This window comes from Sorex araneus, chromosome 3, assembly GCF_027595985.1.
Source record: "Sorex araneus isolate mSorAra2 chromosome 3, mSorAra2.pri, whole genome shotgun sequence".
NCBI classification, from domain to species: domain Eukaryota; kingdom Metazoa; phylum Chordata; class Mammalia; order Eulipotyphla; family Soricidae; genus Sorex; species Sorex araneus.
Genome location: NC_073304.1, coordinates 219,175,131 through 219,199,675, shown reverse-complemented (window position 1 = coordinate 219,199,675; position 24,545 = coordinate 219,175,131). Strand labels below are relative to the sequence as shown.

General features: G+C 56.6%; 1 protein-coding gene across 1 annotated transcript; it reads right to left on the bottom strand.

The window, feature by feature from the left end:
• Positions 1-1,368: 1,368 nt before the first annotated feature.
• ODAD4 (outer dynein arm docking complex subunit 4) lies at positions 1,369-22,716 on the bottom strand. The gene is made up of 12 exons (XM_004608964.2): positions 22,459-22,716; positions 19,905-20,036; positions 19,407-19,557; positions 18,744-18,805; positions 18,316-18,481; positions 16,088-16,312; positions 15,562-15,769; positions 9,906-9,992; positions 7,702-7,898; positions 5,244-5,344; positions 3,104-3,182; positions 1,369-1,951 (listed from the first exon to the last, which is right to left on the bottom strand). Exons 1-12 carry the CDS (start codon positions 22,570-22,572, stop codon positions 1,458-1,460), a joined length of 2,016 nt encoding a protein of 671 aa, XP_004609021.2. The 5' UTR covers positions 22,573-22,716; the 3' UTR covers positions 1,369-1,457.
• Positions 22,717-24,545: the final 1,829 nt, after the last annotated feature.

Here is a 24,545-nt window from a genome sequence, read left to right as displayed (position 1 = left end):
GAGCTACTTCCACGGCCCTCGTTTCTATTTTTTTTTTTGGGGGGGAAGGCACTCCTAGCTCAAGGCTCACTTCTGACTGGGCTTAGGAGACTACATGGACTGCCAGGGATTGAACCCCAGGCCCGCCGTGTGCAAGGCAAGTGCCCTACCCACTGTGCTCTCTTCAGCCCTAAGTATTGTTTTCTCTTGTTGAGTGTTTTGACACACCATGAATGATGTAGAGAAACCCTAATCCACCCTGTGATGTGGCTGCTTCACCCCTGCCTCTTCTTTTTTTTGTTTTGTTTTGTTTTGTAGCCACACCCTAGGATGCTCTCCCTTCACTCAGGAATTACTCCTGGCGGTGCTCAGGAAACCATATGGGATGTGGGGGATCAAACCCAGTTGGCTGCACACAAGACAAGTGCCCTGACAGCTGTTCTACGGCTCCATAAAGGGAAGAATTCATAAAGGCTCTTAAAGGGGGGAGGGACTATGGAGACCCCTCTGGGGCTGATGCCTGGGTTTGTGTCCCCAGAATTACACAGCTGAGCCTCCCCTCTGAGAATATGCTGTGCCTTCCCCTGAGACTCCGTGTGTGTGTGTGTGTGTGTGTGTGTGTGTGTGTGTGTGTGTGTGTGTGTGTGTGAGAGAGAGAGAGAGAGAGAGAGAGAGAGAGAGAGAGAGAGAGAGAGAGAGAGAGAGAGAGAGCTGCCATCTGTTTATCTGTTTTCAAGGCTTGGGGGCTGACAAGTGGGCCCCTCGCTATGTGATGGCTAACGCTGGCCCAGTGTGCTTTTCTGGCTTTTGAATACTATGGTAGCTTTCTTCTTATTTGCTTATTGGACAGGGGGGAGTTTGGGCCACATTCAGCTGCTCTAGGAAGGAGCTTCCGACTCTTCTCCTGGGAGCGTGCCTGATCTTGTGCTTTTTCAGGCCCTGCTCATTCTTCCTTCCCGAAAGCCTCCCTTCCACAGTGCCCTGCACACAGGAGCAGGGGGGTAATGGGGGTGGAAGGGTGGGGGGGTCGCCAGCCTGGCCTCTGCCCCCACCCCTTTCCTCTCCCTGGTCCCAGTCCTGTGAGCCTTCTGGGCGCCTTGGAGCTCACTTCACCCTCCCGAAGCCCTTTCTTCTCAGTACTTTTGCCCTCCCCGCTGCACTATTGCTTCGGATCCACAACATTTTTCTCATTTTTCCCATTTGGCCCTGGAACAGGCCTGGGGAAGAGGCCGTGTTCCTGCAGGCCTGGGTACGGCTCACCCGGCCAGCGCGAGCACCTTCTCTGAAGCGTGTTCAGAGGTGGGTGGGGACGCAGAGCGAAACAACAGACTCGGGCTGGGGAAGAGTGAAAGGTTTGTATTCAAAGAAAACCTAGTGGCATGAAGAGGCAGAGGGGACCTGTGTGGGGTCCGTGAGAAGTCAGTCTCACCGGGGCAGGCCCCTTCTGTCCGGCCCTTCTGCCCCCTGCCCCACCTGCCTCATTCACCTTCCTTCTTGGCACGCCTTGTGTATTTCAGGTCTCTCGAATCTGCGTTCCTCGGCTCTCCCAAGTCTCTCTGGAAGATTTCTGAATATTTTCCCTCTAGCTCTTCGGAGTCCCTCAGGCTTGACCCTGAGAGGGCCTGGTCCAGCTCGGAGGGCCGCCTGTAGATCTCCCTCAGTTCTGCTTTGGCCACTTGTATTCTTCTCTTGCCTGCTTCTTTCCGTGTTCTTTGGTCTTGTGCTGCTCTCCCCCCCGCCACATCTTCTGAGTCCTTCGGCTCGATTGTCTGGGAAGAGCTGCCGCTCTCCGAATCCTCCCGCTCGCTGCTCTCCCCCGTCCTGCTCACCCTCTTGTGCACCTTTTCCTGGGATGAGTCCGCGTCTAGGCCCCTGTCACTCCCGTGCTCTTGCTCCCAGTGGCTCCCCGCCTTCTCAGGCTGCATCTTCTGCCTCCTACTGCTTTTCTTCCCTTGCAGATCCTCCTCCTCTTCTGAGAAGCGGGTGAGTGCGGGAAGAAAAGCGTGTTGGCTCTGTGTGCCGATGAGACACTGCATCCCCCTTCCAAAAGGAGAGACCCCAGAGCGGGTCGCACACATGTTTTGCAGGAAGTCCAGGTTCCATCCCTGGCACCCTTGGGTCCCCCCCAACCACCACTACCAGTAGCAGCCCCGGAGCACGTACAACCAGGAGTAGTTCCTGCAGCACAGGCGGGTGTTACCCCAAAACACCGCAAAAAAGAAAAAGTTCAAACACACGCACACACGTGCACACAAGCACACACACGCACATACACGCCGCGCGCATACATGCACACAGGCAGGAGGATTCCATCAGTGGATTCTCATGAAACTGCACAGTGTCACTGAGTGTGCAGGCAAGGGACCTGGGAACTGAGGAAACGTCACACGCGAAAGTCATTCTGCAAAGAAATAAGGGCCCAGGCCGCCAGCCTCTCGGGCACGAGCCAGGGCTGCTTCTCTCCAGGGGCCTCCCTCTGCGGCTAGACAGGTCCCGACCCAAACGCCAGTGGCCTGCTAGCAGGTAGCTGAGCTGGAGGACAGTTTCACAGCCAGCGGGATCCTTGCTCCTTGTACTCAGCAGTGACAGGGAAAAGGCACCGAGTCTGCCCCGTATTCTCTGCCCACATGCCACTGGTCTCCTGGAGTCCTCGGGGCTCTCGAGTTCCCAGCCGGAAAAGGTCGCTTTGTGGAGCTGGGGCAATGCTGCCACCTGCTGTTCTGGGAGGGAAGTGCTGGCAGCTGCCGCCCACTGGGCCTTCCCTAGACCAGGATGGAGAAGTGCGGGGGCGAGGGGGATAGCAGAGCATGCAGGAGGCGTGGGGACACTGGGAATGGAGGGACGGGGACAGTGGAGACAGGAGATGAGGGGAATGGAGCGGGTGGGGGACAGAATAAGGGAGGGTGGGAGGACAGGAGATGGGAGAAGGGGGACAGGAGAAGTGGGGACAGGAGGAGGAGGACAGAGAACAGGAGATGGGGGATGGGAGCAGGAGAGGGGGCAGGGGGCAGGAGATTTGGGAACAGGAGGGGCCAGGGGCTCAGCAGCACAGTTGGGTCCCCGTGCAGGTGGGGTCCCCCCTGCTCGCACAGGAGGTGTGGACAGCTGGGGTGTCCAGGCTCACCTTTCTTCTCGAAGAAACTCCCCCGGAAACTGTTTCTCTTCAGCCCTTCTACAATGCCCTTGTTGGCATCATCCAAGGCCTGTGGGTGGGAAGGGAGCCGTGAGTCCGCCTGGCACTGACCTGTGTGCCAGCGCCCCGAGACCTCTACCCGGAGGCTCATTAGGCTTCTGGACTTGGGGTCACCCCCAGCCTGGGCATGGGATCCCTGCCAGAGGGCCACCTCTGGCCTGGGGCAGACCTGTGCTTGAGTGCTACCCCCCGATTTCCGTTTTCTCATCGCCAGCCGCTCTGGGCTTCAGCCCGTGCAAAGTTGGAGGCTGCAGGCATGTAGCAGGGCAGCAAGGCAGGGACAGGACTGGGGACTCCGAGAGGCACCCCAGAAGAGCCTTCTCACAAGACCCGGCACCCTGGAAATGTGGACTGAACGACCCATGGCCCGTGTGCCTTGGGCAGAGTTGGTCTGGCCCATCCACACCTGCATGCATGCTGCTGGACATGCCATCCCAGCCCTGGGACCCCAGAGACACTGGGGGGGCCCACACCCGCCAGGGCGAGACTCCAGCTCCGAGCTGCCAGATGGCTGTGCAGACACCACGGGTGGTGCCAGATTGCAGCTGCACATCCTTCACAGGAGCAGGGGGTGATCCCAGGCAGGGCAACTGTGGGGGTCTGACCTGGCACCCAGGAGCAGGGGAACAGGGCTGCGGGGAGGGGGGCTAACCCCTCAGTGGATAAAGAAGTGCTAGGTTCTGGGTGTCCTGAGAGCAACTTCACTGTTCTACAGGAACGTGGGGCTTCCCTGGGACCCACTAAACTACAGGCTCGCACCCTAAAACCTCAAGGGGGTCAGGGCTCATGCCCGCTCCCAGGCTGGACCCCCAGACACAGGCCTGGGCTCTCCTGGGCCTGGCAGCCCCTCTGCACCCCTACCCACTGTTACCCTACCCTTTAGCATCCCTTTCCAGGTCCTGCGCTGTCTCAGGGGGTCTGTAGGATTTGTGACTCTGCAGTGAGACCCCACAGCCCTGGCCCAGACTCCTGGGGACAGGGACCCTGTGCAAATTCTGGGGGCTCCACCCCAGTGAACTCCAAGGGACAGAGCTGGGGTGGCTGCAGGGACCAGGAACTGGGGGCCAGGGCTTATGCCAACCCTCAAGGACACGTCCGCCTGCAGGGGTCCAGCAGTGCAGTGAGCCTTGGGGAAGGAAAGGCAGCGCGGGGCTTCCCGGCCCAGCTCTCGGTTGCCTGGACCGTTTGCACAAAGTGTCCTGGGCCTTGACAGGACATGCTGGACAGTGGAGCAGGGGACACATATGCACATGCCCAGGCCAAGAGGTAGGAGTGGGCAGTAACTGGGCAGGGGGTAAGAGTGGAGGGTTTGGAACATGTCAGGCATAGAGAACAGCCCATGCTAAGAGGCATGTGGAAGCCTGTTCAGAAAGAAGGAGGAGTATGTGTGTGTTTGTAAGTGTGCGTGTATGAGAGCATAAATGTGTGTTTGTATGTGCATGTGTGCCTGCAATATGTGGGTATGTGTGTAAGTAAGCATGTGTGTGCATGAGTGTCTGCACTATATGGGCATGTGTGTGCATACGCATGTGTATGCATGTGTGTGCGCGTGTGTGTGCATGTGTGTGTATGTCTGCAATGTATGGGTATATGTGTGCATGCATAGGCATGTGTGTGCATTTGTGCATGCGTGCATGCATGTGTCTGCAATATATGGGTATGTGTGTGTGCATGCGTAGGCATATATGTGTGCGTGTGTGCGTGCATGCATGAGTGGTAGTGGTGGGAAGTGTGGAGAGGCCCCCAAAGCAATCTCACAGGCAGGAAAAAGCAGGAAGGTTGTCCCAGGGTTGCTCAGAAGCCAGGACAGTTAAACTGCTGTCTCCCGGAGCCGGGGGTTTCCATGGGGCTAGTCCAAAAATCAACTCAGCCGGGCCCCACCCACAACAGAACAGCTGGGAAGCGCGGGGTGGGTGCAGGGGAGAGGTGCTGCAGGCGGCTCCGGGAGGCTCTGCCTCCTTCTGCCAGTGCTGGGGGTTTGGTTCCTCCCTGCAGAAGCGCTTGCTGGGCATCGGGAAGGACCTGCCCCGTGGGGAGTGGGCGCGCGGTGGGCGGGTGCCGAGGGGCTCACGCTGATGATGGCCTGCTGCGCCTCGTTGTTGTGCACCAGCTTGGCTCGCTCCAGGGCCTTCTCGAAGTTGTTGACAGCTGACTCGAAGTCTTTGAGCTTCACTGGAAGGTGGGGAGACAGGGGACCGCGGGGGTGCTGGGCGGGAGCTGGGCCCTGCAGTGGGCAGGAGGCCGCAGCCCTGGCGCCCAGCACCCCCTCCACCCTGACGGCGGCGCTGAGCGAGGGGGCGGGCTAGGGGTCAGGGACGCGGCGGCCACCGTCTCCGGGCTAGGTGACAACTCCTCCAGCTTTGACTTTCCGGAAAGGAAATAGCCCTCTTCTTCTGAATGTGAACTCAGAATTTCAGAAACGACGTGAAAGGGCCGCTCCTGGAAGGGACCCTGAGTCTCGCCTCTGGCCCACCTGCCCCCAGGGGGTAATTCTGTTTTGTTTTTTTGTTGTTGTTGTTATTTTTGGGGCCATGTCTGCCAGTGATCAGGGCTTATTCCTGGGATCTTCTCAGGAATCACGCCTGGCTGTGTTCAGGGGGCCTTATAGGATGCTGGGGATCAAACCCAGATCAGCCAAGGCAAATGCCCTGCCCCCTGAACTACTCCCCAAGGGCCCCTGATTATTTCTTTTTTGAAACAACACCATGGAAATCAAGTTTTAAAAATTGTTTTGTTTTGTTTGGGGGCCACAACCCGGCAACTAAGGGGTTGCTCCTGGCTCGGCACTTGGAGACCCCAAGGGATGCTGGGTTGGAGGTCGAACCTGGGTTGGCCTCCTGCAAGGCAAGTGCCCTCCTGCTATACTATTTCTCCTGCCCCTCCCCCACACACACATCCATGAAATATTGTGCTCCAGTGGCTAGAAGCTTCCCTTGTACAGGAAACCCCGAGAAGAGGCAGCTCAGTGCCTTCACCCAACTGACAGTTAAGGCTGAACCGGAAGTGGAGTGAGCAATAGATTGTCACCCTTTTAAAATGTGTGACTTACGCAGCTGCAGAGATAATACAGAGAGGGAAGGTGCTTGCTTTACATGTTGCCAACCGGGGTTCAATTCCCTGCACCCGATATGGTCCCCTGAGCTCTGCCAGGGGTGATTGCTGAGCACAGAGCCAGGACTAAGTCCTGAGCACCACTGGGTGTGGCCCCAAAGCCAAACCCCAAACACAAACTTCATGTGGGGCCAGGGCAAGCTCTAAGAGGGGAAGGAAGGGATCACTATCAACCAAGCCACACTCTTAGACCCGCCAGTTCCTGTTCTTTTGTGTTGGGTTTTTCTTGTTGCTGTCATTGTTTCTTTTTGTGTCACACCCGGCGATGCACAGGAGTTACTCCTGGCTCTGCACTCAGGAACTACTCCTGGCGGTGCTCAGGGGACCCTTTGGGATGCTGGGAATCGAACCCAGGTTGGCCACGTGCAAGGCAAAAGTCCCACCCACTGTGCTATTGCTCCAGCACTCTTGTTGTTTTTGGGTCACACTGATGGTGCTCAGGGCTTCTCCTGGCAGGGCTCAGGGACCCTATGGGATGCCAGGGATTGAACCCAGATTGGCCACTTCAGGCAAGAAGTGCTCTCTCTTCAGCCCTGAGTGTTTCTGTGGTTAAGGTTCCCCTATCTCACACCACACAGCACCCCATGTGGTAGATAGATGCAGAGAGGAGGAAACTGAGGCCCCGAGTCGCTCTTGCCAGAGGCCCCTGGGCCTGAGGGTGCAGAACCCAAGTTCCTCCAGGCCCTGCCTCCTTCCTCCCAGTATACGGCGCCTCCCAGGCTGCCGCTTTGCAACTGTTCCGCCTAAATCCCGGTTCTCCAGGCCCCACCCAGACCCCAGAAGCCCTCGGGCTTGGGCTCAGGATAACCACCACCCTGAGGGGTACGTCTTGTCCCCAGTGAGCTTGTACAATGGCCCCCCTGAGTATGGGTCGGAGTTTAAGAAAAGGCTGGGGGCTGGAGTGATAGCATAGTGGGTAGGGCGTTTGCCTTGCATGTGGCCAACCCGGGTTCAAATCCCAGCATCCCATATGGTCCCCTGAGCACCGCCAGGAGTAATTCCTGAGTGCAGAGCCAGGAGTAACCCCTGTGCATCGCCAGGTGTGACCCAAAAACCAAAAAAAAAAAAAAAAAAAAAGAAAAGAAAAGAAAAGCCTGGCTGAAGCCCTCAGTGATTTGGGGAATCTATGACTTTGAGCTGGACGGATAGGAAGGGTGATGAGGCACTTGTATTACATGCAGCAGACCCTGGTTCAGTCCACCGCCGGCCCCCAGAGTCATAGGGAATAACCCTGGAGCACCCCTGGGTGTGCCCCTCCCACCCCCAAGATCGCAAGGAAAGCCCTCCTGACTGGCTTGCCCTGCCCTTGGCCCGACGCTGTACCTGGCTGTGCAGATGGAGGCATCTGCCTCCTCAGAGCCCCTTCGAGCAGGCTCCAGCCTGGCCCTGGGTGCAGCTGGGCCTCCCTGAGCCCCTACCTTGGGCCTGGGCCACCAGCACGCTGGCGTTCAGCTGCCACTCAATGTCCCCTTCTTCCTCGGCGCACTGCTGGGACTTCTCGCCATAGTTCTGCGCCTGCCAGGCCTGGTCCAGCTCCAAGTAGCAGCGCCCAATCTCGTGGAAGAGCCAGGTCTTCTCCAGGGTGGTCTTGGCCAGAGGGATCTTCTCCTCCCATCTGGGGACACAGTGAACCAGGCTCAGGAATTCAGCCTAGATCTCAGCCCCCCTGAGGCCAAGGCTCTCTGCTGGGAGGCCCAAGAAAAATTGTTCCTCCGGGGCTGGAGCGATAGCACAGCGGGTAGGGTGTTTGCCTTGCACGAGGCCGACCCGGGTTCAATTCCCAGCATCCCATATGGTTCTCTGAGCATGGCCAGCAGTAATTCCTGAGTGCAGAGCCAGGAGTGACCCCTGTGCATTGCCAGGTGTGACCCAAAAAGAAAAAAAAAAGTTGAAGGTAATATTTATAAAATAACACTTCAATTAACATTTAAAAGATTCAACAGGGGCCTAAAAGATAGTAGAGTGGGCAAGGTGTTTGCCTTGCACACTGCCGTCCCAGATTTGGTTCCCAGCATCCCATATGGACGCATGAGTCCTCCAGGAGAGATCCCTGAGCACCTCTAGGTCTGGCTCCCAAACCAACAACAACAACAACAACAATAATTATAATAACAACAACAATACAAGGGGACGGATGCATTCTCCTTGTTTCTGCCGCTCAGCCCCTGGTGCCTGCCGTGAATGTGGCTCTTCTAGTCGAGAGACAGGCCTGAGGACTCAAAGCTCAGGGGGTCTGGTTCTGGTGCTCCCTCCAGTCTCTGGGGCTGAGTCACCCGCTGAGAATCAAACCATGTTGTCACAGAAGCAGGGGCCATGGGAGTCTGTCAGAGTAGGACAGTTGAGCTTCAGCCCAGTCCTTCAGTGTCAGCCTGGGGGCGGCAAGTAGGGGACCGCTCGTAATCATCTAGCTCTCACATGCTCTGGGAGGGGGGCGCTTTCTTCTGTAACTTAGAAGGGCCCCCCAGCACTGGGAAGGTTTTGGGGCCACCTGGTGCTCAGCGGGCTGTATGGTGTCAAAGGCCAAACCCTGCCACTTTTTTTTTTTCCTTTTTGGGTCACACCTGGCAATGCACAGGGGTTACTCCTGGTTCTGCACTCAGGAATTACTCCTGGCAGTGCTCAGGAGACCATATGGGATGCTGGGATTCGAACCCGGGTCGGCCGTGTGCAAGGCAAACGCCCTACCCGCTGTGCTATGGCTCCAGCCCCCCTGCCACTTGTTTGTTTGTTTGTTTGTTTGTTTTTTGTTTTTTGGGTCACACCCAGCGATGCTCAGGGGTTACTCCTGGCTTTGCACTCAGGAATTACTCCTGGCGGTGCTTGGGGGACCATATGGGATGCCAGGGATCGAACCAGGGTTGGCCGCGTGCAAGGCAAACGCCCTACCCGCTGTGCTATCGCTCCGGCCCCTGCCACTTGTTTTTTATCTTTGTCTTTTTGGGTCACACCCGGGCAGAAGCGATAGCACAGAGGGTAGGACGTTCGCCTTGCACAAGGCCGACCCAGGTTTGATTCCTCCGCCCCTCTTGGAGAGCCCGGCAAGCTACCGAGAATATCTCACCTACATAGCAGAGCCTGGCAAGCTACCCGTGGCATATTCGATATGCCAAAAACAGTAACAACAAGTCTCACATGGAGACGTTACTAGTGCCCACTCGAGCAAATCGATGAGCAACGGGATGACAATGACAGTGACAGTGACAGTAGGTCACACCCAGTGATGCACAGGGGTTACTCCTGGCTCTGCACTCAGGAATTACTCCTGGCAGTGTTCGGGGGGAACTATATGGGATGCCAGGAATTGAACCCGGGTCGGCTGCATGCAAGGCAAATGCCCTACCCGCTGGACTATCGCTCCAGCCCCAAACCTTGCCACTTGAGTGCCGTCTCCTAGGCCCACCAGGATCGTCTTACCATCGGCCAACAGAGAAATATGGTTCTAGTCAACTCAGGGATGTCCTGATGAGCCCCCGCGTTGGCCAGGGGGCCTGTCCACCACAGCTGCCTGGCAGACGTGACACCAGCCACGTTCAGGTGCCCCTTTGCCCAGTGGGAAAAGGGGATCCGGTTTGAGGCTCGGTGGCGTCACTGGGTGCGGAAGCAGCAATCCTTGGTCACTCACGTGTCAATGGCCTGCTGGAATTTCCCAACTCGTGCAAACACCCTGCCGATGTTGTCAAGAGCTCTCGACTTGGCATCAGGAAGGTCACTGTGGGGAGGAAGCGGGACACTGACTTGGCAGTGGCCGCACTCACACTTAGGGGCCCGGGCCCGGGCTCAAGGGCCAGAGTGCAGGCTTTGCATGGAGGAGCACCGGGTCCCAGCCCTGGCACCATAGGGTCCCCTGGGTGCCGCTGCAAGAATAAACATCCAGGTGGGAGTCGCCCCTAAGTACCCCTGGATGTGCCTCACTCCCCCTCAAAAAACAAATTAGGGGCTGGAAAGATAGTACAGTGGAGCTTGTCCTGCATGCAGCCGACCTGGGTTTTATTCCCAGCACCCCATAAGGTCCCCTAAGCCCTGCCAGGAGTGATCACAGAATGCAGTATCAGGGATAAGCCCTGAGCACCACCAAATGTGTCCCCCAAACCAACCACCATCCCCTTCCAAAAAAAGACCCAAAAAATCCAGTAGTAAATCAGTAAAAAGAGCGCTGGCAGGAATCACTTGAGCATCACCGGGGATGGCCCTGCCTCCCACCCAGAGAGAACCAATGGCATTCCCCGTGACATCTGCCCTTCATTCTTTTATTTTTAGGGGGGATTTTAGGGTTACACCTGGTGACTCTAAGTGGTCACTCCTGGCAATGCCCAGGAGACCATCTATGGTGCTGGTCTCAGCGCCTGCATCTGATGTTTAACCGCGGTCATATGAAAATTCTGATTTCTCGGGGCTGGAGTGGTAGCACATCGGGTAGGGTGTTTGCCTTGCACGCGGCCGACCCGGGTTCGATCCCCATCATCCCATATGGTCCCCTGAGCACCGCCAGGAGTAATTCCTGAGTGCAGAGCCAGGAGTAATCCCTGTGCATCACCAGGTGTGACCCAAAAAGCAAAAAAAAAATTAAATTAAATTAAATTTAAAAAATTCTGATTTCTCTCTTCCCAGCCAACCAAACCGGAACCAGCACTCACCCGCAGTCTCAGCCCTCTCCAGCAGGCGGCAGTGAGGAGCCCAGATCGCGCGCCTCTGCAGCAGCCGCGGGGACCTCTCCGCTCCCACCCCGGCGGCCTTCCTGCATGCGCCTGCCACCCGTCCCTCCGCCTCGAGTGGGCGCTCCCACGCCAACGGCTCCCTGTGCCCGCCGGGCCGGACGGCAACAACCCAAGCTCCTGCCCTCGGGGACTTCTTACGGAGCCTGGCCTGTGGCCACGCCTCCCGGCCAGGCCTTGCCTTCCCTTCCCGGGTGCGGCCTCTGAGCACGGGCAGCTTCTGCCCGTCCGTCAAAGGGGACGTGTGTCTGTGTGCCCGGGAGCTGTGGGCAAATACGCCAGAAAGGGCACCCGAAGGACACCTCGCGACGTGGCCCCAGGGAGATGCCCAGGGGCGGGCGCGGGGCAGCGGGAGGAGTTTCCGGTTTGCTGCATGCACAGGCCCTAGTAGAACACTGCTCTGGGGCTCAATATTCTTGGGTACCCCCCACCAGCAGGTCCCTTCCCCACCCCACCCACACCCCCTTCGTGAGGCAACAGGTCCACCCCCTCCCCTCCGCCCTTCTCTGCTGCAATCCTGCACACCCCCAATCCTCAGCCCGGCCAGCTCTCTGGGTGCCCTTGTCTATGCCCCATCCACAGCCCTGCTCCTACCTGAGACCCTGAGGGTTTGTTTTTTTTCTCTCTCTCTCTTTTTTTTTTTTTGGTGGGGGGAGGCACAGCCAGCAGTGCTCAGGGGTTACTCCTGGTTCTTCACTCAGAATTACTCCTGGAGGTGCTTGGGGAGCCATATGGGATGCTGGCGGTGGAACCCAGGTGGGCTGCATGTAAGGCAAGTGCCCTTCTTGCTGTACCATCGCTCTGGTGCTCTCAGGGCACCTGGCAGAGCAGAGGCTCTGTCCAGTGTGCAGAGTGGACACGTCCACTAGGTCCACTAGAATCCATTACTCAGGCCAACATCTGATGAGAAATAAGTCACTTGGGGGCCAGGATATGGCTCAAAGGGTTAGGCTAGGGGCTGGAGCGATACCACAGCGGGTAGGGTGTTTGCCTTGCACACTGCCGACCCGGGTTCGATTCCCAGTATCCCATATGGTCCCCCGAGCACCGCCAGGAGTAATTCCTGAGTGCAGAGCCAGGAATAAACCCTGTGCATCGCCGGGTGTGACCCAAAAAGAAAAAAAAAAAAAGGTTAGGCTAAAAGGCTTTGCCTGCAGGAGACCCAGTTTGATCCCCCCACATCACATGGTCCCCTGGACACTGTGCTAGGAGTAGCCCCCAAGTCACCACTCGGAATGACTCCAGAAACAAAGTCTCCCAGGCTTCCCTCCCCCCCGCCATCCCCCCGCCAAAAAAAGTCATGCAGAAGCACACAATCAAGTCACCAAGGGTTCCAAACTCATTTGTCCTACCACCTGCTTTTCAGAAAAACATCAGTGACACCACCCCTCAATCCCTCACCCCCGTAGAGCATTGCAGAAAGTCCCCACCCCTGCAGCCCTGCAGCCCTGCGGCCTTCACCCTGGCGACTGCAGTGGCCCCAGGGGCTGGCCACTTTGGAAAGACAGTTCTAGGGCACCGGAGAGGGGCACGGGCGGGGGTGGGGGGCGGCCACTGAGGGTGCTGCATAGGCGGGATTTCTTTTTTGTTTGGGGGCTCATCCCTGGCTGTGCTCAGAGATCACTCCTGGTGGACTGGGAGTCCTTACGTGGTGCCGGGGCTCACAGGGGGGTCGGCCACGTGCAAGGCAAGTGCCCTGCCCACTGTCCTATCTGACGTGCAGTTTTTTCTTTTTTCTTTTTGGGTCACACCTGGCAACGCACAGGGGTTACTCCTGGCTCTGCACTCAGGAATTACCCCTGGCTGTGCTCAGGGGACCATATGGGATGCTGGGATTTGAACCCGGGTCGGCCGCGTGCAAGGCAAACGCCCTACCCGCTGTGCTATCGCTCCAGCCCCTGACGTGCAGTTTGACGGGAACTAACAGAACTAACCCTCTTTCCCAGTCGCTGCCACACCTCTTCCCTGCCACAGTGCCCGCCGCCGTGGCTGCGAAGGGAAAGGGCGGCAAGTAAGTTCCCTTCCAAAGCGCCAAGTCCTGCAGGGCAGAGGGAGAAGATAAAATGTGGAGAGGCAGCCGGGAGCTGGAAGCTGGATTTCCAAACCACCACCCGGGGCTGGGAAGGCTTTCTGGAATCAGACAGTTATTTAAATTTCAGAGGCCGGGCCGGGCCAGTGGGCCCGAGGGGGTTGATGAAGAAAGAGCTGGTGAGAAAGGACAGGCCAGTGCCTCTCTGGGATTAGCAGGAACAGAGCCACCAGGGGCTGGCTGGAGCGCAGGGCCCTGGGGCCTGCAAAGTGACCAGGACAGGCCCTGGCAGGAAGGACAGCCAAGCTGGGCCAAACCCAACTCTCAGGCTGGGGTGCCTGCCTGGGTCTGTCGCTCACCTGGATCCACGGAGGAATCAGACGAGGAGGAGGAGGAGGACGGTCTGCTCTGAGCTGGAGGAGGACAAAGCGTGGGAAGGGGTTCTGGGGAGCAGGGAAAGTGGGAGTGGCTGAGGTCCCCTGACTTCCTCTCGGGGGACCACGTAGCCACGTAGGCACCATTGTGTGTTGGTAAGAGGTTTGGCGGGGAAGATGAGGGGCTCTGTATTGCACTCAAGTTGGTACATGCCCAAGGCTCCTAGCCAGGGAGGGATCCCGGTAGTGGAGGGCCTTGGTGGGGTCAAACGCAGGAGTGACGGATTAAGATTAGGGCTCCCTGGGGGACAAGGGAGGTAGGTCTGGTGGGAAGTTCAGGGTTAGGCCCCCCCGGAGATGCTTGTGGTTCCCAGGACTGGAGAGATGTTTTTGTCTTACTTGGGGGGGCCACACTCGGCAGTGCTCAGGGCTCACTCCTGGCTTTACACTCAGTAACGACTCCTGGCAGTGCTTGGGAGACCACATGGGAGGCTGGGGATCAACCCCTTGTCAGCAAGGTGCAAGGTAAACCCCCTCCCCGCGGTACTATGGAGAGACCCATTTCACTGGTACTCTGCCTTGGTTGCAGATGAGGAAACCATGAAGGTGAATCAGATCCATGCAGCTGAGTGCCAGGACCCAGATCAAAGCCAGCTTGGTCGGTTGCTGTCAGTTTTCTTTTCTTTCCTTTTTTTTGGGGGGGGGGTCATACCCGGCTGTGCTCAGGGCTTAATCCTAGCTCTGCGCTTAGGGATTACTTCTGGCAGGCTCGGGGTGCTATATGGGGTGCCAAGGATTGAACCCAGGTCAGTGTCATGCGCGGTCAAAGTGTTGCTTGTTCTCTCCTCTGGCAGCATGTACAGGACACTGCTGTCAGCATGCAGGAAGGGGTGAGAAGGAACGGGGAAGGGAGCATTAGAGGGGCAGGAGGGCTCGGAGCGGCAAGAAAGCTCAGGACACCTGTATGACCTCTGGGGTGGGGGGCCAGGCCCGGGCTGGGGTGGGGGTGTATGCGCAGAGCATCCCAAGGCCCCATCACAGGCTTAGCTCCAAGCCAGCAGGCAACGAGGAGGGGTGAGGCCTAGTAGCAGGAGGAGAGGTGAGAGGTGGAGAGGGGGTTTGTGAGTGCAGGGGGAGCCAGGTCTGGCTGCAAGGGGGAGTGGGAGGATGGGAAACTCGGAGAGGCCCAGCACCGTGGGCCAAGTGGAAACGGGGCCAAGGAAGTCACCAAGGACTTTGAAGGTCCCTGGCGTGACCATCACCTAGAAGGCCACCAGGGCTCAGTGTGAGGTGTGCACCCGGGTCCTGTGCCTGTCACGTGGTGGCTGCTGCACCGCCGCCCGGCCGCCTTCTCTCCCTGTACCGTCCCTCCACCCTCCACCCTCTCGGGCTGGGCTGGTGCAGTTTCTGCCCAATGGCCAGGGAGTGTTGAGGGACCTGTCTGAGGCCACGCCTGGGGAGATGGTACAATCCAAAGCCCTGGGGTTCTGACCTGAGTCCACAATATTTTTCCCCCTTAAAAACTTTTTGTTTTGGGGGGCTGGAATGATAGCACAGCGGGTAGGGCGTTTTGCCTTGCATGTGGCCAACCCGGGTTCGATCCCCAGCATCCCATAGGGTCCCCTGAGCACCGCCAGGAGTCATTCCTGAGTGCACGAGCCAGGAGTAACCCCTGTGCAATGCCAGGTATGACCCAAAAAGCAAAAAAAAAAAAAAAAAAAAATTTGTTTTTTAATTTGTGGGGCTGGAGAGCTAGTAAGCGGGGAGGGCACCTGCCTTGCACACCATCAACTTGGGTTTAATCCCCGGCATCCCATACAGTCCCCTGGGCACTGCAAGGAGTGATCCCTGAGTGCAGAGCCAGGAGTAACCTTGAGCATCGCTGGGTGTGACCCTCCTCTCCAAAAAAAGAGACGGGCTAGAGAGATGGCTCAGAGGACCGAAGCACAGAGAAGGCCTCATCCTGCTGGTCTCCTGAGCACTGTGGGGCTGTTGCCCCGGAGACCCCCTGCAAACCACACATAGGTCTACCCCTTCCCAGACTGCAGGCAGGCGGCCCTGCCCACAGGGAACCCGCTTGGACTCGGGAGCAGAACGTGGGAGCGCAGCCACAAGCCGCCCTGCCAGCCCTGCGCCTCTGCAAGCCGGGGAACTGGCACTCACTATTCCTTGGCGATCTCCAAGTCCTTTCGGTGGCTCTGCAGGGCGGCTGCCATCTGCCCCAGCTCGATCTGGGCATTGCCTATGCAGCTGTACAGATTTCCAACCAGCTCGTCCTTGTTGGGCACTTCCTCCTTGTTCCATTCCAGAACCTTCTTCAGCACCTTCTCAGCTTTCTGAAGGCTCCCCTCAGCACTGCCACTGGTCAGCACTAGGAGGGGGAGAGGCCAAGTGTCCGGTTTTGGGGTCTGGGTGCATTTTTTTTTCTTTTTGGTCATGCCCAGTGACTCTAAGGGGTAACTCCTGGCGGTGCTCGGGGGACCCTATGGGATGCTGGGGATCAAACCCAGGCCAGTCGCGTGCAAGGCAAACGCCCTCCCCGCTGTGCTATGGCTTTGGCCCTGAGGCAATGTGTACTGGGGAGAGCAGGGGAGGGTGGCTGCCGCCCCAACCATCCCAGGGCCAAGGGGCCCAGTCTGCCCCCGCCCAGCACCAGGCCCAGCCCCTCCCCCCGCAGCAGGGCACCCACTCATGTCGATGTCCTCCAGGCTCTTGAGGATGTAGCGAGCCGTCTGCGAGGGCCGGCGCTTGCGGTCCCGCAGCCACTTCTCCTGCATCAGTGCTCGGTCCCGCTCCCGCGCGTAGATGGGCTTCTGCTGCCTCCAGAAGTTACTGCGGGTGTCCAGGTAGTTGATGCCCGTCAGGATAAGGTCCTCCACGGTCAGGCCTTGCTTGATGGTGCCTCTGATAAGGTCTGGGGCAAGGGCGTGTGAAGAGGAACCGGCTAGGGCTGGCCCCAGGGGAGTCGGCCCCTCTGGGTTTGGGGGTTGGGGGGGTCCCTGGATCTGGAGCCCCAAGCAGAGAGCCTGACCAGGACTCGTGGAAACAGCCAGGGGACTGAGAGCACGCCTGTCGGGGACCAGGGGCCAGGGGCCTGTCGGGCCCAAGGGCAGCCAGAGAACACAGGGTCCAGCTTGGCAGCAGGCACGCCAGGAGCTAGCAGGAGGGGTGTGGGCCCTGGTGACAGCTTCTGGGAAAGTCCCCCGCCCCTGGGACTCCCGCTCCTCAGGGGTGGCTGCAGACCCGACCGAGTCTCAAGGCATGACCGGGTCCAGGTCGCCTGTGCCAAGCGGCTCTCCAGGTGCCAAGTGGGCTGGAGGGGTGTGTGCCCCAACCCTGCCCGGCTGACTGACCAGAGGTCAGAGCTGGTGGCAAAGTGACACTGTGGCAGCAGGGCCACGGGGACAATGCGGAGGCCACCCCATCCCACCCCAGACGCAGTCGGGCCTGTTGTGGGTGAGGTGTGCCAACACGGAGGCTGCCCCATGGCACAGCACCGCAGGGGAGCCGCGGTGACGTGGGGGAACGTGAGTTCTGGAGGGAAGACGCTGGCTTCAGCTTCAAGAGCTGTTCCGCCCTTGGTTCTCGGCAGTAGGCCAGTACTCCCACCCCCGTGCTGACGGAGACATTTGTTCCTGGCTCCGTCCATTCGTCTCGTTCTGTCATTGTCCCATGGGGGTGCAGAGGGGTTGGGGGGGGCTGGACCCTAGGTTGGAGGTAAGGAGCCTTGGCTCTAGTGGCCACTCTTCACTGCTAACTCGCCTGTCACCTTGGACAACTGCCCAGTCAGCATCTCTCGCTCCTGATCTACACAAGGAGAGCTCAGGGGCCGGAGCGATAGCACAGCAGGTAGGGCGTTTGCCTCGCACGCGGCCGACCCGGGTTCGATCCCCGGCATCCCATATGGTCCCCCCGCACCGCCAGGAGTAATTCCTGAGTGCAGAACCAGGACTAACCCCTGTGCATCGCCGGGTGTGACTCAAAAAGCAAATAAATAAATAAATAAATAAATAAAAGGAGAGCTTAGCAGATGCAGTTCCAGAACCTTCTAGGAGGCCAGAGAGATAGTACAGGAGTTCAGGTGCTAGCTTGGCACACGGTCAACCCAGCTTCCATCCCCGGCATCCCATATGGTCCCTGAGCTCCACCAGGAGTGATCCCTAAACATAAAGTGAACATTAAGCCCTGATCACTGCTGGGTGTAGCCTAAAAACTAAACAAAAACACTGAACCTTCCAGGATGGGTGCCCTAGGATTCCCCTGCCAGCACTTGAGATGGATTCTTTTGTCCCTGTAAAGGATGCAGCCCCCAAGGGTTTTTTTTTTGGGGGGGTGGGTTACACCCAGTGCTGCTCAGTGGTTAACCCTGGCTCTGCACTCAGGTATTGCTCCTGGTGGTGCTCAGGGGATCATAGGGGCTGCCAGGGATCGAACTTGGGTCTGCCACGTGCAAGGCAAACCCTCTGTATTATCACTCTGGCCATGTCCTGAGGGTCCTATGAGGCCAGGGTGAAAAAGGCACCTGCAGTGTGGGCATTCCCTCTGGGCTCACAACTCTGACCATGAATGTTCTATATTCAAATCTGAGTGCTGCAGAGTTAGGTGGTTACCTGACCTCTTTTTTTTTTTTCTTTTGGGTCACCCCTGGTGATGCTCAGGGGTTTCCCCTGGCTCTGCACTCAGGAATCACTCCTGGTGGTGCTCAGGGAACTATATGGGGTGCTGGAGATCGAACCCACACTGCAAGACAAATGTCCTACCTGACCTCTGTATGCCTCAGTTTCCACCTCTCTAAACCCGCCTGGAGGGCCATGTCAGCTGATATTACACCACAGGCTCTGCCTCTGGCATTTGGCCTCTCCCCACTGCCCACAGCCTTCACCCCTTGTTCCCTGGGATGAACAAAGGACTGAAAACCTTCATCCAAAAGAAGCTTCTCCAGGTACTCCTTGTCCGCGTAGAGCTCCCCCAGAAGCTGGCGGACAATCTTCTCACTCTTGAACGAGCCCTTCCGCTTGGTTTCCTTCTTGGGAAGGGTGAGGATCTGTCTCATGGGCTGAGGCTTCTGCTGGGCTTTCAGACTCTGCAACAACAATAACAACAAAAAAAACACAAGATGGGCCAAGCCTCAGAGGGGAGCTCTGGGTCCTGGCCTCAGCCCTTGAGCCCGTCAACCCCTATTCTCTTTCAGGGTCCCAGAGGCTGGGCACACTAGAGCAAGGACACTCGCGTGGCATCTGTGAAGTCGAGGCAGAGTTCCCGGCTGCCCCCCCCCAAGGCTCCAGCAAAGAGGTTCCCCCCAGAACTGAGCGCCTCTCTCCTCACTTCAGAACCAGGACCCTCACCTCGGCTTGCTTACTCAGGAAGGAGAGGTCCCCTTTGTTCACCAGTTTCACCGAAGAAGGACCTGCAAGGACCGAAGCCAGAGCTCAGGGCTGCCAGGCCCCCGGGCGCGACCTCTTACTCCTTTTTATGGAGAAACAGCTGATGATAAACAGTCGGGGGCCACTCTCCTCAGAGGTAGACATCCCCCGCTAGCCCAAGGCCCGCAGGCAGGAGGATTTCCAAACAGAGGGAGGAGGTCCTAGACCCAAAGATCATGCTCTTGCACTATTTCCACACCCTGCCACCCACAGGGCAAGCTCTGGCACCTCTCTCTGCTCCCCTTTCCCTTTCCCTGAGGTGCTGGGGAAGGGCCTCCTTTGGTGACAGATCAAGCATAAGATGACAAGGTGGAAGCCAGGGCAAGGGAGGGCTAGGTTTGGGACTCCTCTCTGTTCTCTGACTGCGGACCTGGGGTTCCAAGAAGATCCAGCGGCTGCAGGGTTCAGCAAAAGGGAGCCAGGACATCTTCCAAGCGCCCCGTCCCCGGAAATGCGCAAGCAGGAGGTTCCCCACGGGCCCAGAAGAGTTTGCCCAGACACTGTCCTGGCAGGCCCTTCCTCCAAAACTCAGGATTCCAACCGTCCTCCCTGGACCAGACTGGCAAGGCCCCCCAGGGCACTCACTTCCCACTGAGTTGTTGATGGCTTCCTGGGCTTTCTGAATTCCAACTTTGAATTCCCGGTCAGGCCGCAGCTTGTAGCCTCGATGATAGAACACCAGGGCAAACTCAAAGTCTCCCATGGTGTACAGGGTCTCGGCCTTTTGCAAAATTCCCTGCCATGGAGCCGGAGAGATAGTACAGCGAGTAGGGTGTTTGCCTTGCATGGTCAAGCCTGGCCAATCAGGTTCGATTCCCCAGCATCCTGTATGGTCCCCCGAGCCCACCAGGTGTGGTTCTTGAGTGCAGTGACAGGGTCACTCCTGAGCACTGCTGGATGTGCCCCCCCCCACACCCCCGAACAAAAAATATTCCCTGCTAGGGGAGGAAGTCAAGGCCTTTAGGAACTTGGAAGGGGCGGAAGAGAAGCTGTCTGGCAGCATCTTCAGCCACATCTTCAACCAACAAGAGGTTGTATTCCAAGTGCTCAGGACAGCCCGGGTCCTCCAGCCCGCAGGGTCACCTTGCAGAAATTCGGGTCATCCTGGAGTGAAGCTTCAGCATCCTGCAGGGACTTCTCCAACTCCCCCATTTTCAGGAAGCACTTGGAGCGGGCAACCAGGCAATTCTTATCTCCGGGCTGAAGGTGAAGTGCCTGAGAAAGGAAGCACTCAGGTGGACAGGCACCAAGCAAGGCAGGCGAGAAGCTGGACCGGAAACAGTTGACCAAACCCTCTTGCAAGAAAACAGATCTCTGGACCCATCAGGCCCCAAACAGCACTACCTAGATCTTTTGTTTGTTTTGTTTTTGCACCACACCAGATAGTGCTCAGGGCTCACTCTTAGCTCTGTGCTCAGGGATCATTCCTGGTGGGCTCCAGGGACCATATGATATTGGGGATCGAACCTGGGTGGGTTGCCTTCAAGGCAAGTGCCTTACCTGCTGTACTACCACTCTGCCCCAGCCAGGGGTAACCTTCTTTAACGCCACCATCTGCGTGCAAAGCCATCCTCCACAAAAGCAAAATCTCAGGACTAGGGTGGAAGCCCCAGGCTGGGAACGGAGACTAAGAACCTCTCTAAAGACTAAATTTCCTCAATGTCTGGCATTCATCCATTCCACTTGGTAGAATCTCAGGCTCTTTGCTGTGTCTCACATTCAACCACAAATCTCGTATGACTTTACGTCACAATCTAAAATGTTATTCCAAAGGCTGAGTATTCTGCAGGCTAACCAAATCAGCTTGAGGTCAGCTACGCCTTGGGTAATCCAGTTTGCTAGCTTTCTCTCTCTCTCTCTCTCTCCTTCTCTCTCTCTCTGTGTCTCTGTCTCTCTCTGTGTGTCTCTGTCCCTCTCTCTGTCTCTGTCTGTCTGTCTTGTCTGTCTGTCTGTCTGTCTATCTGTCTGTCTCTCTCTCTCTCTCTCTCTCTCTCTCTCTCTCTCTTTCTCTCTCTCCCCTGAGCTAATTGAACAGAAATCACTTTTGGGAGATGAAGATGAAAATGCCAAGAAAACAAAGGTTGTGGCTTTATCGCAGAAGTGGGAGTGGAAAGCACTTCTCCCGCTCCCTGAGGTGAACTCTCTCCTGTTTGAGGTCATTACCCTAGCCGGAGCTGTAGTGACCTTGGGAAGGTGTCAGACTGTCCCCAACCCCTTCCAAGATCTTCCTCTATTTCCAGGAAGAGGAAGTAGCTGTGTTTACTGGGAAAAGGCCACTTCTCACCCAAAGCTGTCTTCCCTTGGGGTATTCTTTTCTGCCTGAGCTTCTCCAAGGTGGAAAATTAATCCTGGAAGAGAATTGGTGTGGTGGGGGGGTGGGGGAGGGAGCAGGGATTGGGGAGAGCAGGGGTAGGGCTTCGGAACTCAGACGTTGATTCCTGTAGTCACTTAATTCTGGTCTGAAGATGTGGCTGGTGATCAAATAGGACAAAAGATTGGGTAGCAGTGGAGAAGCTTGCTCTTAGAGGGAACTCGGGCCTGGTTACTGGCCTATCCCATCACCCCCCTTTGGAACGAAAGTTGACTGTTATTCTAAAAGAAATTGTCCTAAGAAGATTTAATAGTTCAGGGGCCGGATCGATAGCATAGCGGGTAAGGCATTTGCCTTGCACGCGGCCGACCCGGGTTCGATCCCCGGCATCCCATATGGTCTCCCAAGCACTGCCAGGAGTAATTCCTGAGTTCAGAGCCAGGAGTAACCCCTGAGCATCGCTGGGTGTGACCCAAAAAGCAAAAAATAAATAAATAAATAAGAAGATTTAATAGTTCACTAGCCAGGCAGACCGTTTATGATGGTTAGCACTGCCACACCACTGTCTTCAACTGCTATGTCAGTTTCCTCATCATAAAATGGAGCAATAACATATCTTCCCTCTGGGCTTAGCAGATATCCAAAAGCAGCCTGGTATCCTAACACAGCACTGGATCCTATCGGTTGGAGTGCAGCAATGGACTCTCCCATTATGTAAAATAAGGTTATTCAGGAACCATTTTCTGTGAGCCCAAGATGTCACACCTGCAGCCTCCCAATCATGTCCCCTAAGCCAACGGTGAGCAATTGAGGCTGCTCTATGGAAGGTGGCCAGGCCATCACAAATTATTTCATTTTTTTAAAAAAGTAGAGTTAGGGCAGGGAGAATAGTACAGTAGGTAGGGTGCTTGCTTTGCATTCAGCCGACCTGGGCTCTATCCCCAGCATCCCATATGGTCCCTGGAGTGCCACCAGGAGTGATTCCTGAGTGCAGAGCCAGAATTAACCCCTGAGCATCATGGTCCCGAAACAAACAAAAACTGTAGAGTTGGGACTATTCATGCAGAGTAGAGGATTTTCTTCGTTTTGTCTGTGATGCTGAGGATCGAACTCAGGGCCCCACATGTACAAGGCAAGTGCCATACCTCTGAGCTACAAGGCGAGTTATTCAACCAGCAGCAAGGTGCAAGTGGAAATGGGCAGAGGATGGGCCCCGCAAGGGCGATTCTGGGACAGTGGTCCGTCAAAGAGATAATAGAAATGACAGCCCCCCCCCGAAATCATGGGGGGCTGAGAGCTAGTGGGAGCTAGTGGGGTGGGACTCACGTTGCTGAAGCTATGGGCGGCTTTGGAGTACTCCGCGCAGAGATACAGCCGCTCGCCCTCGGCCATGTACGAGGGAAAGGTGCTTCGCAAGCCTTCTGTCTCGGTGTCGGCCATGGTGGCGGGGTTCCGGGCGCCCCCCACACCAGGCAGGGACCCAGAGAAGCCAGAGAACTTCGGTCTGGGTTGTGGAAGCCCGTCTCCTAGCAACCAGGGGACGCGATGACTTCCGGCCCCGCCCCCGGCCGACCGCGGATCCGAGGCCTGGGAACAACCGCCGCGGGTGTGCGCATGCGCAAACTGTCGCACCCCCGGGCAGGGTAGGGATGCGCGCCAGGACAGCGGCGCCGCGTGGCCGCGCGTGCTCCTCTCCCGAGTGGCTTCGTGGGCAGGATGCACCGCCCGGAGAGCCTAGAGATGCTGAAGGGGGCAAATTTCAGATGAGGGAGAGGGCTTTCACTGGCAGGATGTGTCCGCCGCATAACGTGGCAGGGGAACGCTCTAGGCTGGGCCGCGCTGTCTTACCCCCCCTACCCACTACTGCATCCCTGCTCCCAGCTCGGAGCCCCTCTCCTCCTGCCAAGTGAGACTGAAGACAGCGAAACCTTTAGCGTGCGAGAATCTGCGTGAGAGTCCGTAGGAGATGCGGCTGCGGTCACTTGAACCTTTCATTGACTGTCTGTTGGTGACTGGCTTTGAATCTTTTTTTTTAAGTGGTTACACTATTGTTCAACTTTTTTTTTAATTTTTACTTTTTTATTGAATCACCATGAAGAAAGTTACAAAGCTTTCAGGTTTAAGTCTCAGTCATACAATGATCAACCCCCCATCCCTTTACCAGTGCCCATGTTCCACCACCAAGAACCCCAGTATACCCCCCCACCCTCCCACCTGTGTGGCTAATGATCTTCACTTTATTCTTTCTATACTTTGAATACATTCAATATTTCAATAGAAAACTCACTATTATTATTTGGAATTGTCCCCCAATAATCAAACCTCCTGAAAAAGCATCATTTGATGGTCTGTTTTCCATTGCTAAGAATGAAGAATAGGGGCTGGATCAATAGCACAGCGGGTAGGGCATTTGCCTTGCACTCAGCTGGCCCAGTTTTGATTCCCAGCATCCCATATGGTCCCCTGAGCACCGCCAGGGGCAATTCCTGAGTGCAGAGCCAAGAGTAACCCCTGTGCATCGCTGGGTGTGACCCAAAAAGAAAAAAAAAAAGAATGAAGAATATATGAGCTCGTGCTGCCACAACAGCGGCCACATGGTTTTGGATTTCTGATTTTTTAGTAATTAAGTCCAGAGAGATTTCTGCCAGAAGTCACCGAAAGAAAAGGCCGAGAGAGAAAAACCTTCCCCCTCCCGCGGCGGCATGGAGTTGTAGCTCATTTCACAGTCTAGATGCATTTCTGTAAGAAGCCACTGGGTGCCAAAAGTGGTTAGTAGGCCTCCGGGATCAGTCTTTTAGGAGCTGAGGAGCCGTTTTGTGTGCGGCTACTCTTGTGTGCGGCTGCTCCAGATCTCGTCTGGGTGGAGAGCGCACGGGTAACACCCCCCTTCCCGAGATCTTCTGCATGCCACGTCACTGCAAACTCGTACTTCTGGTTAGTGGGTTCTAGAAGATGGCAGTCGCCACGTGGGTGCCACCACCACCCCCGCAAAAAGATAAGGCCCAGAGAGAAAATCCATTCGCTTCCTGGGGCGGCATGGGGTTGTAGCTCAGTTCACAGTCTAGATGCATTTCTATAAGAAGGCACTGGGTGCCAAAAGTGGTTAGTAGGCCTCCGGGATCATAGTCTCTTAGGAGCAGAGGAGCCGTTTCGTGTGCGGCCACTCCAGATCTCATCTGGGCCTGGCGTTGAATCTTACAGACTTTTGTCCCCATTTGTTTATAACCCAAAGTGGATGCACGAGGTCCTAGGGTCCAACAAACACCTTCTTGCTTTTGCAGCATGGCTTTCAAAAAACGTCAACTCCCAAAAGCACGAAAATATGTAAATCTGTAACTGTACCCTCACAGTGATTCACTAATTAAAAAAAATAAAAACAAACAAACAAACAAACAAAAACCCTACAACTCCTG